The following is an 18,981-nucleotide window of genomic DNA, read 5'->3' as shown; positions in this document are numbered from 1 at the left end:
TGATGGTGTCAGCAAGTCAGAGCATCTTTATTGTATTCACAATGGGGTCTGTTGTTGGTGTCCCATTCAGATGTAGTAGAATATGTTGTTCTGGAGGTGTTAACCATAGAAATAGAATTACCAGAAAATAAATCCCCATTCAAGTCAATGTTCCATGATGGGTATCTGAGGGGCTTTAGCCATTCTAGAAAGAATAGGAGGATGGAATTCACATCTTAAACTAGAGTTAACCAGAGCTCCCCTTAACAAATAAGACAGATAACGAAAATAGGGATTTTTCATCTGACGAAGACTTTGTATAAGTTGTAACGTTGTATCTTAGGTTGCATGAACAAAGCACTGTGGAGCAGCAACATTCCATGTGCTGGCCTTTCATTTCCTATACCCATTCTAGTAATTATATTTCTATGGGGTTAAACCGTTGCTTGCTGCAGTGCTCGCTGTGTGTGTGGGACCTTAAGAGGTATGTTTGGTTTCACTTGTGGAGACAACCTTGCCATCCTCTAATTCCTCTGTGACGATCACCACCTTGCGTGTGGTGGAGGTGGAGGAGCTGGGGACGGAGCTGGAGGAACTGACAGCAGAGCTGAGGCCGGAGCTGGAGGAGCTGACGTGCGAGCTGGAGGAGCCGTAGCCGGATTTCGAGGAGCTGAGGCTGTGAGGAAGGGAAACTCATGGTTAGCATAGTTAGCATCTATGATCATAATAAGTATGGTAACAACTTGACCTGCCTCTGTCTTCATTATGAATTAGAACACCATTGCTTAACACAGATGTGCTTGAAAGTCACCACCCCCCCACCTCCCATGACGAAACCGTAACCGCCACCGCCGCTGCCACCCCTTCCCATGCCGAAACCTTAACCGCACCACCACAGGTTAGTCGAGGTAATTTGTAAAGTGACTATGCATAGATAATAAACAGCAAGTAGCAGCAGTAAAAAACAAAGGTGTAGGAGGCAGTGGGGGATGGGGGTCAATGTAAATAGTCCGGGTTGCCATTTGATTAATTGTTCAGCAGTCTTATGGCTTGGGGGTAGAAGCTGTTAAGGAGCCTTTTGGTCCAAGACTTGGCGCTCTGGTGTCGCTTACCGAGAGAACAGTCTATGACTTCAGTTTCTTCAGTCTTTGACAATTTTGGGGCCTTCCTCTGACACCGCCTGGTATATACTGTAGGTCCTAGATGTCAGGAAGCTTGGCCCCAGTGATGTACTGGGCTATACGCACTACCCTCTGTAGCGCCTTACGGTCAGATGCTGAGCAGCTGCCATACCAGGCGGTGATGCAACCAGTCATCACCGCCTGTCCTTTTCCTTAAACTTAACAGTCCATTATTGCTTCATAGTGTTTGTGATTTTATGCATATACTCAGGTACCATTATATTAAGTTTCACTCAACTTTATGCATTTTCCATCCACTGTAGTTGTCTGCAGGTCCAACAAAAGTAGTTTTCCTTCCCTTTCCAACTTTATAGCACCATGGGATGAGTCATTACTCCAGGCATCGTACCCCATGAAAAATCACCTCAGATGGGATTAATGATAGAACGTACTGTTCTTTTCCCTTAACACCTTGGCAAGGAATTTGGCATCTGCAGCGTGCAAGAACAAGCTATTGCTTGTTTGCATAGTTTCATATAACCAGAGCATGCTCCAGATGTTGCCATTTGAGTCCTATGTTCTGTATGTGGGAAAGTTGATTTGCATTTGGTTAAAGCCAAAGAGCATTGCAGAAGTTATGTTCTCATGTTAATGATTTGCAGTAGAATGGATTATTGTGACATTGGTGGAGATGTTGCACTATATACAGCTATTGCCTTTAAGTCAACACGGTCTAACTAGAATATGTAACAGAAAAGTTACATTTAACCTTTGTAGGTAAATTGTCACCATAGCTGACATATTATTAACACGTAAGTTGCAGTGACATCTCACTGGGCTCACCATGTCATTTCTGTAATGAACACGAGGGAGACAGAGAGCTGGTTTCAAGCGCAGGGCACAGCAGGTGTTTAATGTAAAGGACCATAGGAGGAGGCAGGTAGCTGGGTCCAGGGGCAGGCAGAAGGTCATACACAGAGGTCCAAAAAGGCAACAGTACAGGCAGGGAAATGAGATCAGGAAATAGGTAGATAACAGGAAATCCGATAGGCTAAAGTACAGGCAAAAGGCGTCGTTAGTGAGGCAGGCAAAAACGATCATACATAGGAGGATTAAATCACGCGAAAACCAGCGCTCCGAATAGAAGTGTGTCCAAAAACAAACAATACTTCACAACGATTGGGTGCAAAGAACTGAACTAAACAGTGTGTGATAATGACATACAGGTGTGTGAATAGGTTATCAGAATTAGGGTGATTGGAATCTGGAGAGTGAGCTATGTGCAGGAGATCTATGTGTTTGAGAGTGTGAGTTGGAAGCAGACGTTACATTTTCAACATGTACAATTGGGTGACATTTGGTTGAGATGTTGATCAATGAGATTATAACCTATATTCACCCATTCAAAAAGACAGACAAAAGTTTGTTGAATTCCCAAAGTGTTATCACTATGCTTTAAACCATCCAAAAACAATGGAACAACGTTGTCTGATTTCTCGTTTAGTTATCACCTAAATGTGTTATAGCTGCACTTTCAACCGTTTAGCACCACGTTCAAATGGCGAAACAATGACAGAAATGTTGTGTGTTTGTACAACTCAATGTGCTGTCACTGTGCTTCATCTAATAGCACAACCAAATGAGCTGATTTAGCATGTGTCACGTCCTGACCAATATTTAGGTATTATTTGTATTATATTTGGTCAGGACGTGGCAGAGGTATATTTGTTTTGAATTGTGGGGTTTTGTGTGTGGTGTAGTGGGGTGTGTTAGTTTTGGTATAGGTTCTAGGTTTGTTTTTCTATGTGTAGTTTTGGGTGCTGGACTCTCAATTGGAGGCAGGTGTTTCTAGTTGCCTCTGATTGGGAGTCCTATAAGTCGGTGTGTGTTTGTTTGGTAGGTTGTGGGTAGTTGTATTTTGCACTGCGTTTAGTCTGCCTGTAAAACTGTCACTAGTCTTTATTCGTTTTCTTGTTTTTTATCCGTGTTCTCTTTATTCAATTAAAATATAAGATGAGCATTCACATCCCGGCTGCGTTTTGGTCTGTACAACCCAACGAACTCTGTGACAGAATGACCCACCACAACAGGACCAAGCAGCGGAGGAATTCTGGCGAGGACTGGGGAACACGGCTGGTAAGGGAGCCCGAGAGGCAGCCCCAAGAATTTCTTTTGGGGGTGCACAAGGGCAGTTTGGCGGGGCGAGGATGGATCCCCAGGCCAGCTCCCCATACCCTGTTTAGGCAGAGACAAACTGGACAGGTCCCGTGCTTTGGGGTGATGGGTACGGTGGCGAGGCCGAGCATTTTTAGGCCAGTACGCGCAGTACCAGCGCCCCGAAAGTGCCAGGGGAAAGTTGGCATCCAGCCATTAGGGGTGATGCCAGTCCTGCGCTCAAGACCGCCAGTGCGCCTCTACGGTCCAGTGTTTCCTGCTACACGCACGAGCCTTGAGGTGCGTCAGCCCAGTCTGACTCGGCCTGTTCCCACTCCCCACACTAGCCCTAAGTTGCGTGTGCCCAGACTGGCACATCCTGTACCAGCCCCACACATCAGGCATCTAGTGCGTCAGCCCAGCCTCACCAGTCTGGTGCTGCCAGAGCCGCCCGCCAGTCAGGAGCTGCCAGAGCCGCCTGCCAGTCGGGAGCTGCCAGAGCCGCCCGCCAGTCGGGAGCTGCCAGAGCCGCCCGCCAGTCGGGAGCTGCCAGAGCCGCCCGCCAGTCAGGAGCCGCCAGAGCCGCCCGCCAGTCAGTAGCTGCCAGAGCCGCCCGCCAGTCAGGAGCTGCCAGAGCCGCCCGCCAGTCAGGAGCTGCCAGAGCCGCCCGCTAGTCAGGAGCTGCCAGAGCCGCCCGCTAGTCAGGAGCTGCCAGAGCCGCCCGCCTGTCAGGAGCTGCCAGAGTGGCCCGTCTGCCCGGAGCTGCCAGAGTGGCCCGTCTGCCCGGAGCTGCCAAAGTGGCCCGTCTGCCCGGATCTGCCAGAGTGGCCCGTCTGCCCGGATCTGCCAGAGTGGCCCGCCGCGCCGGATCTGCCAGAGTGGCCCGCCGCGCCGGATCTGCCAGAGTGGCCCGCCGCGCCGGATCTGCCAGAGTGGCCCGCCGCGCCGGATCTGCCAGAGTGGCCCGCCTGTCCGGAGCTGCCAGAGTGGCCCGCCTGTCCAGAGCTGCCAGAGTGGCCCGCCTGTCCGGAGCTGCCAGAGTGGCCCGCCTGTCCGGAGCTGCCAGAGTGGCCCGCCTGTCCGGAGTCTGCCTGTGACCCGGAACAGAAAGGGTTTACCTGTGACCCGGAACCAAGGGGGTCGGCCTGCGACCCGGGACTAAGGGAATCTGCCTGTGACCCGGAACCAAGGGGGTCAGCCTGCGAACCGGGACTGAGAGCATCTGCCTGTGACCCAGAACCGGGTGAGTCTGGCTACGATCCCAAAATATAATTAATTAACTGTGAATGTAATGAGTCTGCCTACAGCCCGGGACCGAAGGAGTCGGCCTATGACCTGGAACCGAAGGAGTCTGCCTACTGTCCAAAGCCAAGCAAGTCTGTCTACGGTCTGGAGGGCAGTAGGCCAGAACCGGAGCCACATCCAATATAGGTGGGTTGGGGAGGGGGGGTGTAGCACAGTGCCGTCATTGACGGCAGCCACCCTCCATTCCCTCCCTTTCATTTAGGGGGTTTATTTTTGTATTGGGTTCTCTTTATGTTGGTGCATTCGGTGTATGCACCTTTAGGGGGGGTAATGTCACATCCTGACCAATATTTAGGTATTATTTGTATTACATTTAGTCAGGACGTGGCAGAGATATATTTGTTTTGTATTATGGGGTTTTGTGTGTGGTGTAGTGGGGTGTGTTAGTTTTGGTATAGGTTCTAGGTTTGTTATTCTATGTGTAGTTTTGGGTGCTGGACTCTCAATTGGAGGCAGGAGTTTCTAGTTGCCTCTGATTGGGAGTCCTATAAGTAGGTGTGTGTTTGTTTGGTAGGTTGTGGGTAGTTGTATTTTGCACTGCGTTTAGTCTGCCTGTAAAACTGTCACTAGTCTTTATTCGTTTTCTTGTTTTTTCTCCGTGTTCTCTTTTTTCAATTAACCTGTTAGGGCTAGGGGGCAGCATTTGCACGTCTGGATAAAAAAAATGTACCCGATTTAATCTGGTTACTAATCCTACCCAGTAACTAGAATATGCATATACTTATTATATATGGATAGAAAACACTCTAATGTTTCTAAAACTGTTTGAATGGTGTCTGTGAGTATAACAGAACTCATTTGGCAGGCAAAACCCTGAGACATTTTCTGACAGGAAGTGGATACCTGATGTGTTGTATTACCTTTAAACCTATCCCATTGAAAAACACAGGGGCTGAGGAATATTTTGGCACTTCCTATTGCTTCCACTAGATGTCACCAGCCTTTACAAAGTGTTTTGAGTCTTCTGGAGGGAGATCTGACCGAACAAGAGCCATGGAACGATGATGTCCCATTAGACACCTGGCGAGCGAGTTGATGTTGGGTACCCTCGTTCCAATACGTTATAAAAGAGTATGCATTCGTCCACCTTGAATATTATTCATGTTCTGGTTAAAAAAGGCCCTAATGATTTATGCTATACAACGTTTGACATGTTTGAACGAACGTAAATATATTTTTTCCCCTCGTTCATGACGAGAAGTCCGGCTGGCTTAGATCATGTGCTAACAAGACGGAGATTTTTGGACATAAATGATGAGCTTTTTTGAACAAAACTACATTCGTTATGGACCTGTTATACCTGGAAGTGACATCTGATGAAGAGAATCAAAGGTAATGGATTATTTACATAGTATTTTCGATTTTAGATCTCCCCAACATGACGTCTAGTCTGTATCGCAACGCGTATTTTTCTGGGCGCAGTGCTCAGATTATTGCAAAGTGTGATTTCCCAGTAAGGTTATTTTTAAATCTGGCAAGTTGATTGCGTTCAAGAGATGTAAATCTATAATTCTTTAAATGACAAAATAATATTTTACCAATGTTTTCTAATTTTAATTATTTAATTTGTGACGCTGACTTGACTGCCGGTTATTGGAGGGAAACGATTTCCTCAACATCAATGCCATAGTAAAACGCTGTTTTTGGATATAAATATGAACTTGATAGAACTAAAAATGCATGCATTGTCTAACATAATGTCCTAGGAGTGTCATCTGATGGAGATTGTAAAAGGTTAGTGCATCATTTTAGCTGGTTTTATGGTTTTGGTTACCCTGTCTTTGAATTGACAAAACATTACACACAACTCTTGTAAATGTACTGTCCTAACATACTCTAAATTTATGCTTTCGCCGTAAAACCTTTTTGAAATCGTAAAACGTGGTTAGATTAAGGAGATGTTTATCTTTCAAAGGGTGTAAAATAGTTGTATGTTTGAAAAATTTGAATTTTGACATTTATTTGGATTCAAATTTGCCGCTCTTGAAATGCACCTGCTGTTGATGGAGTGCACCACGGGTGGCACGCTAGCGTCCCACCTAGCCCATAGAGGTTAAAATATAAGATGAGCATTCACATCCCGGCTGCGTTTTGGTCTGTACAACCCAACGAACTCTGTGACAGCATGACATCTATTGTTGGGTATGCTATTTCATGATAATAATTATGATAAAATGTAGTCTAGAGTAAATTGCACATCCATATCCCACTCTTATCTTATCTCTCCATTCCCCACTTTCTTTCGTACCCTCATTACTCTCAAACCCAGAGGAGTAAAATTAAAATAGTGTTTTTGCCTCTGGTCACAAAAGTTGAAGTTTGCATTAGTCAAACATTTCTATCTCTATAACATCTCCTAAACTCTCCTGGTTTGTGTCGTGCATATATGCATCTCTCAACTATATAGAATAACATGTGCTATGACATGGCAGTGTGCAATGTACTCTCATGACCATACCTGCACTCTGCAGGCTTTTACAAACCCTCAGAAACTGGCATCTTGGTGCTGGCGTGGGATCGAGGATTGTGGGAGGTGGAAGGGGTTCATGTGGTCCATAATAGCCCTTTTCTTTTATACACTTCCTTGTCTTCACCATTAGCCTTTGCAACCTCAAAAATAAAATGTTCTGTCTGTATGTTGTTTTTAATGATTGGTATTGATAATTAATATAATCACAGAAACCTGTATCTGGGATGTTTTTTCCAATCAACACGTCTCCTTCTCCAGTAGGGGCGATAAAGTCCTAGACCACTGTTACTCTATTCACAAGCAAGCATACAAGGCCCTTCCTCGTCCCCACTTCGGCAAATCAGATCATGACTCTATACTCCTACTTCCTGTCTACAAGGTCAAACAGGAAATACCCGCTCCATAGAGGAATGGTCCCCCGAATCGGAGACTAAGCTACAAGACTGCTTTGCTAGCGCTGACTGGAATATTTTACGTTACTCAGCCGATATCATCGACAAGCTAACCACCTCCGTCAACAGCTTTATTAGGAAATACATCAGCGACGCTGCTTCCCCAATCAAAAGCCCTGATTTAACACAGAGTTTGGCGCTAAGCTAAAGGACAGGTTTAGCGCACACAGGAATATCGCAGCCAACTCCAAGGCTATGGCTGAGGACACAAACAAGTACAAGAAGTCCTGCTATGATCTCCAGACAGCCATCAAACAAGCAAAAGGACAACATAGGAACACGTTGGAATCCTATTACTCAGACTCCGACACCCGCCGCATGTGGCAAGGGCTATAGTCCATTACGGATTACAAAGGAAGGCCCAATCATGATCTTCCCAATGATGTCACTCTACTAGAAGAACTCAATGCATTTAATGCACGCTTCAACAAAAACAACACCGAGCCGTGCATGAGCGCACCCGCCGATTCAGAGGTCTGAGGGATCTCGCTAATCCGGTTAACACTCAGTATTCCAGGGCACGTTCTCAGTGCGTGCGCAGAACAGCCATTAACAACCTCTCCTTGTCTCAGTCTCTAATCTCCACGTCTCAAGCTGACCCCCATCATTCCTGTTCCCAAGAACTCTAAGACTACCTGCCACAATGACTACCGCCCTGTAGGACTCACATCTGTAATCATGAAGTGTTTTGAAAGGCTGGTTATGGCACACATCAACACCATCATTCCAGACACCCTAGACCCACTTCAATTTGCATACCGCCCCAACAGATCAACGTATACTCAATTGCACTCCACACTGCTCTCACCCACCAAGAGAAGAGGAATACCTATGTGAGAATGCTGTTCATTGACACCTCCCTCTGCAACTGGATCCTGAATGGTGAGGGTAGGCAACATAACCTCCGCCACACTGACCATCAACATGGCGGCCCCAAAAGGGTGTGTGCTTAGTCCCTTCTTGTTCTCCCTGTTCACCCACGACTGCTTGGCCACGCACGACTCCCACACCATCAAGTTTGCTGACGACACGACGGTGGTAGGCCTGATCCCCGGTGACTATGAGACCGCTTACAGGGAGGTCAGTTATCTGACAGTGTGGTGCCAGGACAACAACCTCTCCCTCAACATCAGTAAGACCAAGGAGCTGATTGTGGACAACATTAAAGAGGAGGGTGAGCACTCCCCCATCCACATCGATGGGGATGTAGTGGAGTGGGCCGAGAGCTTAAAGTTCCTCGGTGTCCAAATCACTAAGGACTTAAAATAGCCCACACACACAGTCGTGAAGAAGGCATGACAGCGCGTCTTCCTCCTCAGGAGGTTGAAAAGATTTGGCATGGGCCCTCAAGTCCTCAAAAAGTTATATAGCTGCACCATTGAGAGCATCATGACTGGCTGCATCACTGATTGGTATGGCAACTGCACCACCCTCGATTTCATAGTGCCACATAGGGTGGGGTGGACAGCCCAGTACATCCCTGGGGCCAAGTTCCCTACCATCCATGACTTCTATATTAAAAATCAATGTACCAGTTTACGCACCGCCTTCGCCCCAATTCTGATTCTTCCAAATATTCAATGATGAAAACGGAAAATCAGAAACCACTGCCGCTGGTAATCACAATATTCTACGTGAGCCTTGACAGATTCTCGCCGTTTCATCTGTCCACGAAAATCTGTCGATGAGGTTTTAAATAGCTAACTCAATCACTACACGGCCTATCTGTACTGACCCTTTTTATGGATCTCTTTATTTTTGCACTTACTTTATGCACCCTTGCAGGACTCTACACACTCACATTGATACTCCAACAAACACACACACACACACACACACACACACACACACACACACACACACACACACACACACACACACACACACACACACACACACACACACACACACACACACACACACACACACACACACACACACACACTGTCTTGCATGTGTGGGGACATGCAATTCAGTCCCATTCAAAATCCTATTTTCCTTAACCCGTAGCCTTACTTTAACCCTAACCCTAACCTTAAACCTTAAACCCATACCCTAACCTTACCCTAAACCTAACCCTAGCTCCTAAACCTAACCCTAAAACTAACCCTAGCTCCTAAACCTAATTCTAACCCTAACACTAATTCTAACCTTAACCCCAAACCCCCTGGAAATAAATTTGATTTGATTTGACACACACAAACACACACACACACACTTAATTTTCTCACACACACAGAACACACACACACATTCATGCTGACTCTACACACATGCACACACACTCACACACACAATCATCATATTCGCTGCTGCTACTCTGTTGATCAGACACAAGCAAAGAATGTACATGTTTGGCAGGAATGAACATGCAGAACACCCCCAGGAGAAAATGTATGAAGCGTGAACTATGTAAAGTGACCTCTGCCTGTCCTCTCCCCTCCAAAAAGATGAGACCGCACAATCTGATTATGTCCTAGCTAAATTCCCAAATCTGGCCCTCCAACCGTGATGACCATCTAATCATCCCAAGCTTTCTAATGGACTTTTTCACCCCCTCAGCTCTCCCCTGCAGCTATTCCCAGGTTGTTGCTATAAATAAGAATGAGTTCTCTTCTCAGTCAATTCACCTGGTAGAATAAAGGTTAAATAAAGCAATGGTGTACACCCACCTCTAAGTTTGGATTGCAGCTTGTGCCTACTGTGCAATCACCCATAAAGGGTGGCAGGTAGTCTAGCAGTTAGAGAGGGGAGCCAACAACCGGGTTGCAAGATTGAATCCCGGGTCCGACGGGAAAAATCAGTCGGGAAGTGAGCTGGCAACCGGAGGATTACTGGTATCAAATCTTAGACATCATTGCCTGCTGTTGTGCCCTAGAGCAAGGCACTTAACCCCCCACAACAAAAGCTCCCCAGGCATCCAGTGTGGCAGCACCCCACACCTCTCCAAAAAATCTGTATGTATGTGTGGGTCGGGTAAAAAGAGGAAGTCATTTCGGTTTGGACCTTGTGTGCAATTGACCAATAAAGTTCTTAATCTTAATCTTAATGTCACGTCCTGACCAGTACAGGGGTTATTTGTTATTATAGTTTGGTCAGGACGTGGCACGGGGTATTTGTTTTATATGGTTTTGAGTGTCTGTTTATGTAGAGGGGCGTTTGATTTATGTATTCCGGGGTTTTTGGTTTAGTTCTGTCTGTTCTAGGGTATTTAGATCTACGTTTAGGTAATTGGGATTGGGGCCTTCAATTGAAGGCAGCTGGTTATCGTTGCCTCTGATTGAAGGTCCTATATTTAGGACTATGTTTGTTATGGGTATTGTGGGAGGTTGTTCTTAGCACTGCTGTATTTAGCCTGGAAGACTGTTAGTTCGTTCGTTTCTTGTTTTGTTTATTTAAGTGTTCACTGATAAAGTTAAGATGAGCACTCGACCCGCTGCGCCTTGGTCCATTCACTACGACGACCGTGACAGAACCTCCCACCTCCAACGGACCAAGCAGCGGAGAAAGGAGCAGCAGGTGGACTATCGGGAGTTTTGGACATGGGAGGAAATTCTGGACGGGGCTGGACCATGGCACCAGGCTGGGGAATACCGTCGCCCACCGGAGGAGATAGAGGCAGCCAAGGCAGAGCGGTGCCGGTATGAGGCTATATATGCACCGATAAGGAAGAAGGAGAGGCACCCCCCCCAAACTACACGGGTAGTTTGACAAGGGCAGGCAGTAGACCTGAGCCAACTATCCGTGATTATTATGGGGAACAGAGGATCAGAGGAACACAGTACTATGCGGAAGTGTGCATGATCTCGCCTATGCGCACGAACAGTTCGGTAAAAATGATTTCAGCCCCTCTCAAGTGCCATGCTCGAGCGAGTACTCAGGCCGTAGGGGTTGTATGCTCCAGACCGCCAGTAATGCTTCACGGCCCAGTGTATCCTGTTCCCGCTCCTCGCACTAGCCCTGAGGTGCGTGTCTCCAATCTGGTACCTCCACTACCAGCACCACGCACCAGGCTTCTAGTGCGTCAGCCCAGTCCAGTACGTCCTGTTCCCGCTCCTCACACTAGCCTTGAGGTGCGTGTCTCCAGTCTGATACCTCCAGTACCAGCACCACGCACCAGGCTTCCAGTGCATCAGCCCAGTCCAGTACATCCTGTTCCCGCTCTTCGCACTAGCCTTGAGGTGCGTGTCTACAGTCTGATACCTCCAGTACCAGCCCCACGCATCAGGCTTCCAGTGCGTCAGCCCAGTCCCGAGCTTCCGACAACATTACCTCGTCCAGAGTGTCCGGCAACAGTGCCTCGTCCAGAACTTCCGGCAACAGTGCCTCGTCCAGAACTTCCGGCAACAGTGCCTCGTCCAGAGCTTCCGGCGACAGTGCCCCGTAGAGAGATGGCCCACTGTCCGGAACCAAGAGAGATGGCCCACTGTCCGGAACCAAGATAGACGGCCCACTGTCCGGAACCAAGAGAGACGGCCCACTGTCCGGAACCAAGAGAGACGGCCCACTGTCCGGAACCGAGTGAGACGGCCCACTGTCCGGAACCGGGTGAGACGGCCCACTGTCCGGAACCGGGTGAGACGGCCCACTGTCCGGAACCGGGTGAGACGGCCTACAGTCCGGAACCGAGTGAGACGGCCTACAGTCCGGAACCGAGTGAGACGGCCCACTGTCCGGAACCGGGTGAGACGGCCTACAGTCCGGAACCGAGTGAGCCGGCCTACAGTCCGGAACCGAGTGAGTCGGCCTACAGTCCAGAACCGAGTGAGACGGCCTACAGTCCGGAGCTCCCAGAGTCACCCTACAGTCCGGAGCTCCCAGAGTCAACCTACAGTCCGGAGCTCCCAGAATCGCGCTACAGTCTGGAGCTCCCAGAGTACAGTCCAGGGTCTACAGTGACACGCTTCAGGCCGAGGTATTCAGTAGGGGTGGACTGGTCAGGTGGGGGACAGGAATGAGCCTGAGCCACCTCTACTGTAGGAGGTTTAGGGAGGGGGGGTGTAGCACGGGAGCCGTCGGTGACGGCAGCCACCCTCCCTTCCCTCACTTTAGTTTAGGAATACTTTTATTATTATTCCCCCTACTAGAATGTACTTTACACTGACATTCAGCTAGTGGCATGAAGTGTTATGTTATGTTTTACTTTGATTTTAGTTTGATTCTTTATATGAATAGAGCATACAATAGCTTGTTTGTTTGTAAACTAAGGTATACCGCTTCATTTTAGCCTCAACCTTTTATAATTCATAACTTATTATCTGTTTGTTTGTGGCTGTCACACGGAGCAGAGTACAGCAGTTGTGGTGGCCAATTTCTGCATTACCAAATGAGAGTTAAACTACATCTTTAATACTTAAGATACTTTTGCAAAAGTACTTGACCCCCAATAATGCACTCTCTCGAATGAACCATTGAATGAGGTAATTACACAATGGATACAGAGATCTTTTATAGCAAAGGTACACCCCCTTCAATGTACATTGACAAACAACAGCTCTTAGTACCAGTTCACAAAGGTTAAGTTTTATATGACAGATATCCATAAAACACAGCAGACAGTAACTGCTATGTCAACAGGGTTCATTATATAGACCAGTATCTGGTCCCCTTAGAACTGTCCTTCCCTGGTATGGTATTGAACAGAACCATTAGCTCATGTCCTCTGGAATGCTTTTTAGGCGTTTTTATCAAAATACATCATACATCTCCTTTGTCAGTGCTATCTCATAGTGGCCCATCCTCAGTAAAACACCTCTTGTTCCCACTCCTGGACAGGCTCACTGAGAGTGAGCCTCTAGGCCATATATTATCACAGGATAAGTGCGAGATCTAAGAAAGGACATACAAGGGTCCATTTACTGCCATAATCCTCCCAACAATAAAGAAAAGGAGGGAGTGACTTGCTCACAGACATTGTGGAGACAAGTCATTGGTTCCCCATTAATCACGCCATCCCTTCACATGGTTTAAGAATAAGTAAAGACACATTCCCATGACGACAAATCTGACCTGTCCCCTCTCTGGGCCCCAAGTGTCTGAGCCCCAGCTAAGGTAGACGTGCAACGGAAAAGACACCAGAGTCCAATGGACACTTTCTAATGACAAGTACCTCAAATAAGCATATTATACTAATAAAACATCTTAATTATCTATGTTACCCAACTAATTCTGATTCGTCCACGACACAGTGCAACGTTGTCGCCACTGTCACTCACTAGATTCACCTGTAACTCAACCCCTGTCCATTGGCATTACGTAACTGGTTCTTCCAGACAGACAATGTAGAAACAAACAGACGCTCTTTTCTTGAACAAATATGTCATGAAGAAGACATTCTATAGCAATATTCTCTAGAACACAATCTAGTGATATTATGGCTTTTACAACCAATGCTAAATCAGAAATGTGCAGTCAGTTTGTCAGTCCGCATTGACATGTTCACTCAAAGAAGGAGCCAGGGCAATGAAATCAGTTTAGATAAAAGCAATTCATCTGAATGCATGAATTACTATATTGGATGAAGGCAGAAGACTCATTTCAGTGGAATGCATTCAGTTGTGCAACTGATTAGGTATCCCCCTTTCCCTTTCCCTTACATGTGGTCTGCAGCTTGATTTATGGCTGTGCACCACTGTGAGTAGAGCACTCTACTTTTCAAGCCTTGTATGAGTTTCTCAAGTCTCCCACAGTCATATCTGTCAACACTAACCCTCTAACTCCACTGTGTGGTCTCACTTGTTTCAGAGATATTAATGCTTTATCATAGACTGACTATATGAATCTGTGAGTATGGATGTCATAGCAGATACATTTTGTGCTCTCATTTCATATGACTTGATTTCAATTTACATCTTTCCACCAAAACATTGTGTCCAGCACTAGAGTTGACTCCACAAACACTCTCCATACAGTATATAACTCTGAATCTAATGCTTGAAAAACTGAGTTTGATTAATAGAGATAGAATTATATACTTTTGCTGAGAACTTGCATTTAAGTTTCTACTATCAGCATTTCTAAAAATATTGGCAAGTATTAAACTCAGTACAAGTGAATGTCCTAAATATATTCAAGATTATACTGACACATATACTTTCTCAAGACAATAGAATTGGCCTCATGTTCAAAAGATGACAACTTATATGATAGTCAGATGTATAGGAGCATGCCAGATCAGATACATCAAGTTGAAAGACACAGAAAACAGAATGATGGTGTCAGCAAGTCAGAGCATCTTTATTGCATTCACAATGGGGTCTGTTGTTGGTGTTCCATCCAGATGTTGTAGAATATGTTGTTCTGGAGGTGTTAACCATAGAAATAGAATTACCAGAAAATAAATCCCCATTCAAGTCAATGTTCCATGATGGGTGTCTGAGGGGCTTTAGCCATTCTAGAAAGTATAGGAGGACGTTATGCACATCTTAAACTAGAGTAAACCAGAGCTGGCCTAAACAAATAACACTGATAACGAGAATAGGGATTTTTTATCTGACAAATACTTTTTATAAGTTGGAACGTTGTATTTTAGGTTACATGAATAAAGGACTGGGGAACCGTAATATTCCACTTTCTGGCCTCTCATTTCCTATAACCATTCTAGTAATTATATTTCTATGTGGTTAACCCATTGCTTGCTGCAGTTCTTGCTCTGTGTGTAGAACCTTAAGAGGTGTGTTTGGTTTCACTTGAGGAGACAACCTTGCCATCCACCATTTCCTCTGTGACAATCACCACCTTGCGTGTGGTGGAGGTGGATGAGCTGGGGCCGGAGCTGGAGGAGCTGACGCCGGAGCTGAGGCCAGAGCTGGAGGAGCTGATGTGGGAGCTGGAGGAGCCGTGGCCGGATTTCATGGAGCTGTGAACAAGTCTGTTAGGAAGGGAAACCAATGGTTAGCATAGTTAGCATCTATGATCTATGATCATAATAAATATCTATTAAAGGTCACATAGCTGTAGATTCATGTCAAAAGTAACCATGGCTCATAGTAAGGTCAACTTCAAACTAACATTGTTTTTAAAATCAAATGTTGAGGGAGACATCCCATCTCATTCTGCCTTACCCGCTAGCCTCTCCGTCCAGCAGCCTCCTGTACTCAGCGATCTCCATCTCCAGGCGTGTCTTGATGTCCAGCAGCATCTTGTACTCCTGGCCCTGGCGTTCCATGTCACTGCGGAGGGACATTAGCTGCTCCTCCAGACTGGTCACTTGGTTCTGGAGGCGTCCCAGCTGCATGGAGTAACGGCCCTCCGTCTCCGCCAGCGTGTTCTCCAGGGAGCCTTTCTATTGGCCAGGAGAGATAGAGATGATGGGTCAAGAACTGTGGGAGTAGGTTTGGAGTTTGGAATGTTTACTGTCATATTAAAAAAGTTAGCTCTAGTAATTGAATGTGAAGGCAGGTAGAGGTTAGCTATAGTAATGGAGTGGTGCCTGGTCCCAACAACTTGAGGGATAGTGTTAGAGTCCAAGTGAAAGTAAGGTACTTGAGGAATGGTAGAGAATGATGAAAGTGTCAAATATTGATTATTGATAAAAGTTGCAGAAAGTTGTGTACGTAATGTGCCCTAAACTGTGGTCCTTGGTCAGATGTTTGTAATTACGGCTCACCATGCTGAGCTGTGACTGCAGTTCAATTTCCAGGCCCTGCAGTGTGCGACGGATCTCTGAGATCTCTGACTTGGAGGTCTGGAGAACCTCTGTGCTGGACGCCACCTCCTTGTTCAACGTCTCTGTCTGTTAAACACAATAAGTGGTCAATCATCACAGAAAGAAGTCAACATTTCAGCTCATGATAGAATGTGACTGCGTTACCAACTAGAAGTAAAGGAACATCTACACCATTAACATATTTTAGGGGTTCTAGAGGTTCTACCTTGGTCTGGAACCAGGCCTCCAGGTCACGCTGGTTCTTGGCACTAACGGCCTCGTACTGCTCACGAATCTCAGCCATGACTCTGGACAGGTCCTCCTGTGGTGCTGCGTCCACTTCCACGTTAATCTGTCCAGTCATCTGCGTCCTCATGGCAAGCAGCTCCTGTGGAGAAAAACATAGGGGTGAGTTTAAAGGATTAAGACATGACTGACCACTGCCTGATGGTAACAACTTGACCTGCCCTCTGTCTTCATTATACATTTGAACACCATTGCTTGATACAGATGTGCTTGAAAGCCAGCAATGGTGTTCTAATGAAGACCCTTAGCAGGTTGACATGGTCAATAGATGTAATACATTAAGGATGTATGGATATGTTCCATCAGCCCACACCCACCTCCTCATGGTTCTTCTTGAGATAGATGAGCTCCTCCTTCAGCCCCTCGATCTGCATCTCCAGGTCAGATCTGGCCATGGTCATCTCGTCCAGCATCCTCTTCAGCCCGGCGATGTCCGCCTCCACTGACTGACGCATGGCCAGCTCGTTCTCATACCTGAGAGATAGAGAGAGCTTAGGTCAAAGAACTGCCGGAATGTGTTCCTCTGTGAGAATAGCAGGGGGGTTATAGATTCTAGTATTCCATTAAGTTTTGGGAAAATATCAAGAAGTAACATCATGCTTCTGGTTTGTCTGTTGGGTGGGTGTGGTTATGGTGGAGCTGAAGGGTAATGTCATTTGATTTCCTTTCTTATAGATTCTACACAAAAGTTATAAAATACAGTATGAGGGTTTTTACAGATTTGGGGTTATTCCATGTGGTTAATGTAATGCACCAGCAGTGTACTGTATCTGTGGATGGTGTTGGGTGTACTTACTTCGTTCTGAAGTCATCTGCAGCGAGCTTTGCGTTGTCAATGTTCAGATAGATGCTTCCGTTCAAGCAGGTGGCAGCCTGGATCTGAGAGGTGGAGGATTTCAAAACATTTCAGAATGGGGCATGCATGGAATTTCACACTAATACAGTAGACACAAACTGTTAAATCACACTGTTATCACTGAGTTCTGAGTTTCAGCTGCACTATAGCTAATAGAAGCATAACAGGGAACCTGTTATCTTGGTGAACATTGTAAAGAATTACACAAAGAAACTAATTGCACCTTTTGCAATCGCCTAGGGGCTCATAAAAGAGAGGAAGGATTGGCTTCAATTGTCTGCTTTGTTTTCAATGCTTCAGCTGCAAATATGCATACTGTCTTGTCATTTATCTTCGGTGAAATATCTTGGTTGATTCAATTATAACAAATGTATATCATTTTGCATTTTCTTATAGTCATATATCACTCTCAGTAACTGACATGTGTTCACCATGTACCTATACTCTCTAATAAAGCATAACATTGTCACTTTGCAGACATTATCATGTTTTGACATGCTGTGATGTCGTTATTGAGTGCTCTTGCGCTCTAGGAAACATGTCACGTACCTTGTCCTGCAGGTCGGCGATAGTAGCGTAGAAGCCAGAGTAGTCGCGAGCGCTGGGGGACGTCTTGCTCTCCATGAACTGACGGATCTTCAGCTCCAGCTCGGCGTTGGCCGCCTCTAGCATGCGCACCTTCTCCAAGTAGGTGGACAGGCGGTCGTTCAGGTTCTGCATTGTGGCCTTCTCATTGACCGACACATGGAGGTCGGCTCCACCACCGCCACCACCACCACCACCCCCTCCCATGCCAAAACTAAAACCGCCACCGCCGCCACCCCCTCCCATTCCGAAACCATAACCGCCACCACCACCTCCGCCACCGGAACCGAACGAGGAGCTAGAGATGCGCACCCCAGAGCCTCCTGCACCTGCATACACACTGCCGGCCCTCATGGCAGTGACACGGCCTCCTCCACCGCCACCACCACCCATCGAGGAGAAGCGGGAGGAGCCCATACCCATTCCACCTCCACCTCCAGACCTCATGGACATGGTGCCACCTCCACCTCCACCGCCGCTGCTGCTGTAGGACATGCTAGATCTGGAAAAGGACATGGCTGCTGAGAGGGAGTCTGCCTGCCTGGGATGAAGAGCAGAGAGAATGTGGTGCACTGCCCAGCCTCTGTTCCCTTTTTATGCTGCACAGGGCGGAATGAGGGAGGGAGGGTGGGAGGTGGACATGGGTGGGAGAGGCAGAAGGGAGGAGTAGAGAAGGGAGGAATACAGGGAGGATTTACCACATATAGGGCAGGGGATCCTCCCCCATACTTTGACACGCTAGGATGCAGAAGGAGATGGAAGAGGATAGATATGTACTGTATGTGTGGATACGCAAATATTGAAAATATACTAATGTTGTGCAACTCCACTCTCCCTGTAACGGCTGTCTTCGTCCTCAGACAAAACAGAGAAGTCATCGTCTGAGAAAGTGGACCAATATGCAGTGGAGTTAGTGTTCATCTTTGCATTTATTTAAGCAAGAACACTATACAAAAACAAAACCGACATCCAAACAGTCCTGTCAGGTGCAAAACACTAAACAGAAACAATCCCCCACAAAACCCAAAGGAAACACATGCTCCTTATGTGTGACTCCCAATCAACAACAACGAACTTCAGCTGTGCCTGATTGGGAGCCACACACG

The 18,981-nt window shown here is 46.6% G+C and overlaps 1 protein-coding gene across 2 annotated transcripts; it reads right to left on the bottom strand.

The window, feature by feature from the left end:
* Positions 1-18,448, bottom strand: LOC106564960 (keratin, type I cytoskeletal 13). Of its 2 annotated transcripts, none has more exons than XM_014131517.2 (7): positions 17,840-18,448; positions 17,231-17,313; positions 16,752-16,908; positions 16,355-16,516; positions 16,090-16,215; positions 15,545-15,765; positions 1-655 (listed from the first exon to the last, which is right to left on the bottom strand). In XM_014131517.2, the coding sequence occupies exons 1-7, from the start codon at positions 18,389-18,391 to the stop codon at positions 457-459; spliced, it is 1,500 nt and encodes a 499-aa protein (XP_013986992.2). In that variant the 5' UTR covers positions 18,392-18,448; the 3' UTR covers positions 1-456. The 2 variants fall into 2 exon arrangements, with proteins under 2 accessions (XP_013986992.2, XP_013986991.2); XM_014131516.2 differs by lacking the exon at positions 1-655 and adding an exon at positions 14,691-15,351 and having other exon boundaries at positions 17,840-18,447.
* Positions 18,449-18,981: the final 533 nt, after the last annotated feature.

This window comes from Salmo salar, chromosome ssa12 (assembly GCF_905237065.1).
Source record: "Salmo salar chromosome ssa12, Ssal_v3.1, whole genome shotgun sequence".
NCBI classification, from domain to species: domain Eukaryota; kingdom Metazoa; phylum Chordata; class Actinopteri; order Salmoniformes; family Salmonidae; genus Salmo; species Salmo salar.
Note: the sequence above shows the minus strand (reverse complement) of the source record. Positions and strands in the feature narration are given on the sequence as shown.

Excerpts from the sequence above, each read along its gene's own strand:
- LOC106564960 (XM_014131516.2), bottom strand. The coding sequence starts at position 18,391 with ATGTCCTTTTCCAGATCTAGCATGTCCTACAGCAGCAGCGGCGGTGGA. Across the intron at positions 17,314-17,839 it reads TCGCCGACCTGCAGGACAAG|ATCCAGGCTGCCACCTGCTT; the intron begins GTACGTGACATG and ends TCCACCTCTCAG. Across the intron at positions 16,216-16,354 it reads AGGCCTGGTTCCAGACCAAG|ACAGAGACGTTGAACAAGGA; the intron begins GTAGAACCTCTA and ends TGTGTTTAACAG.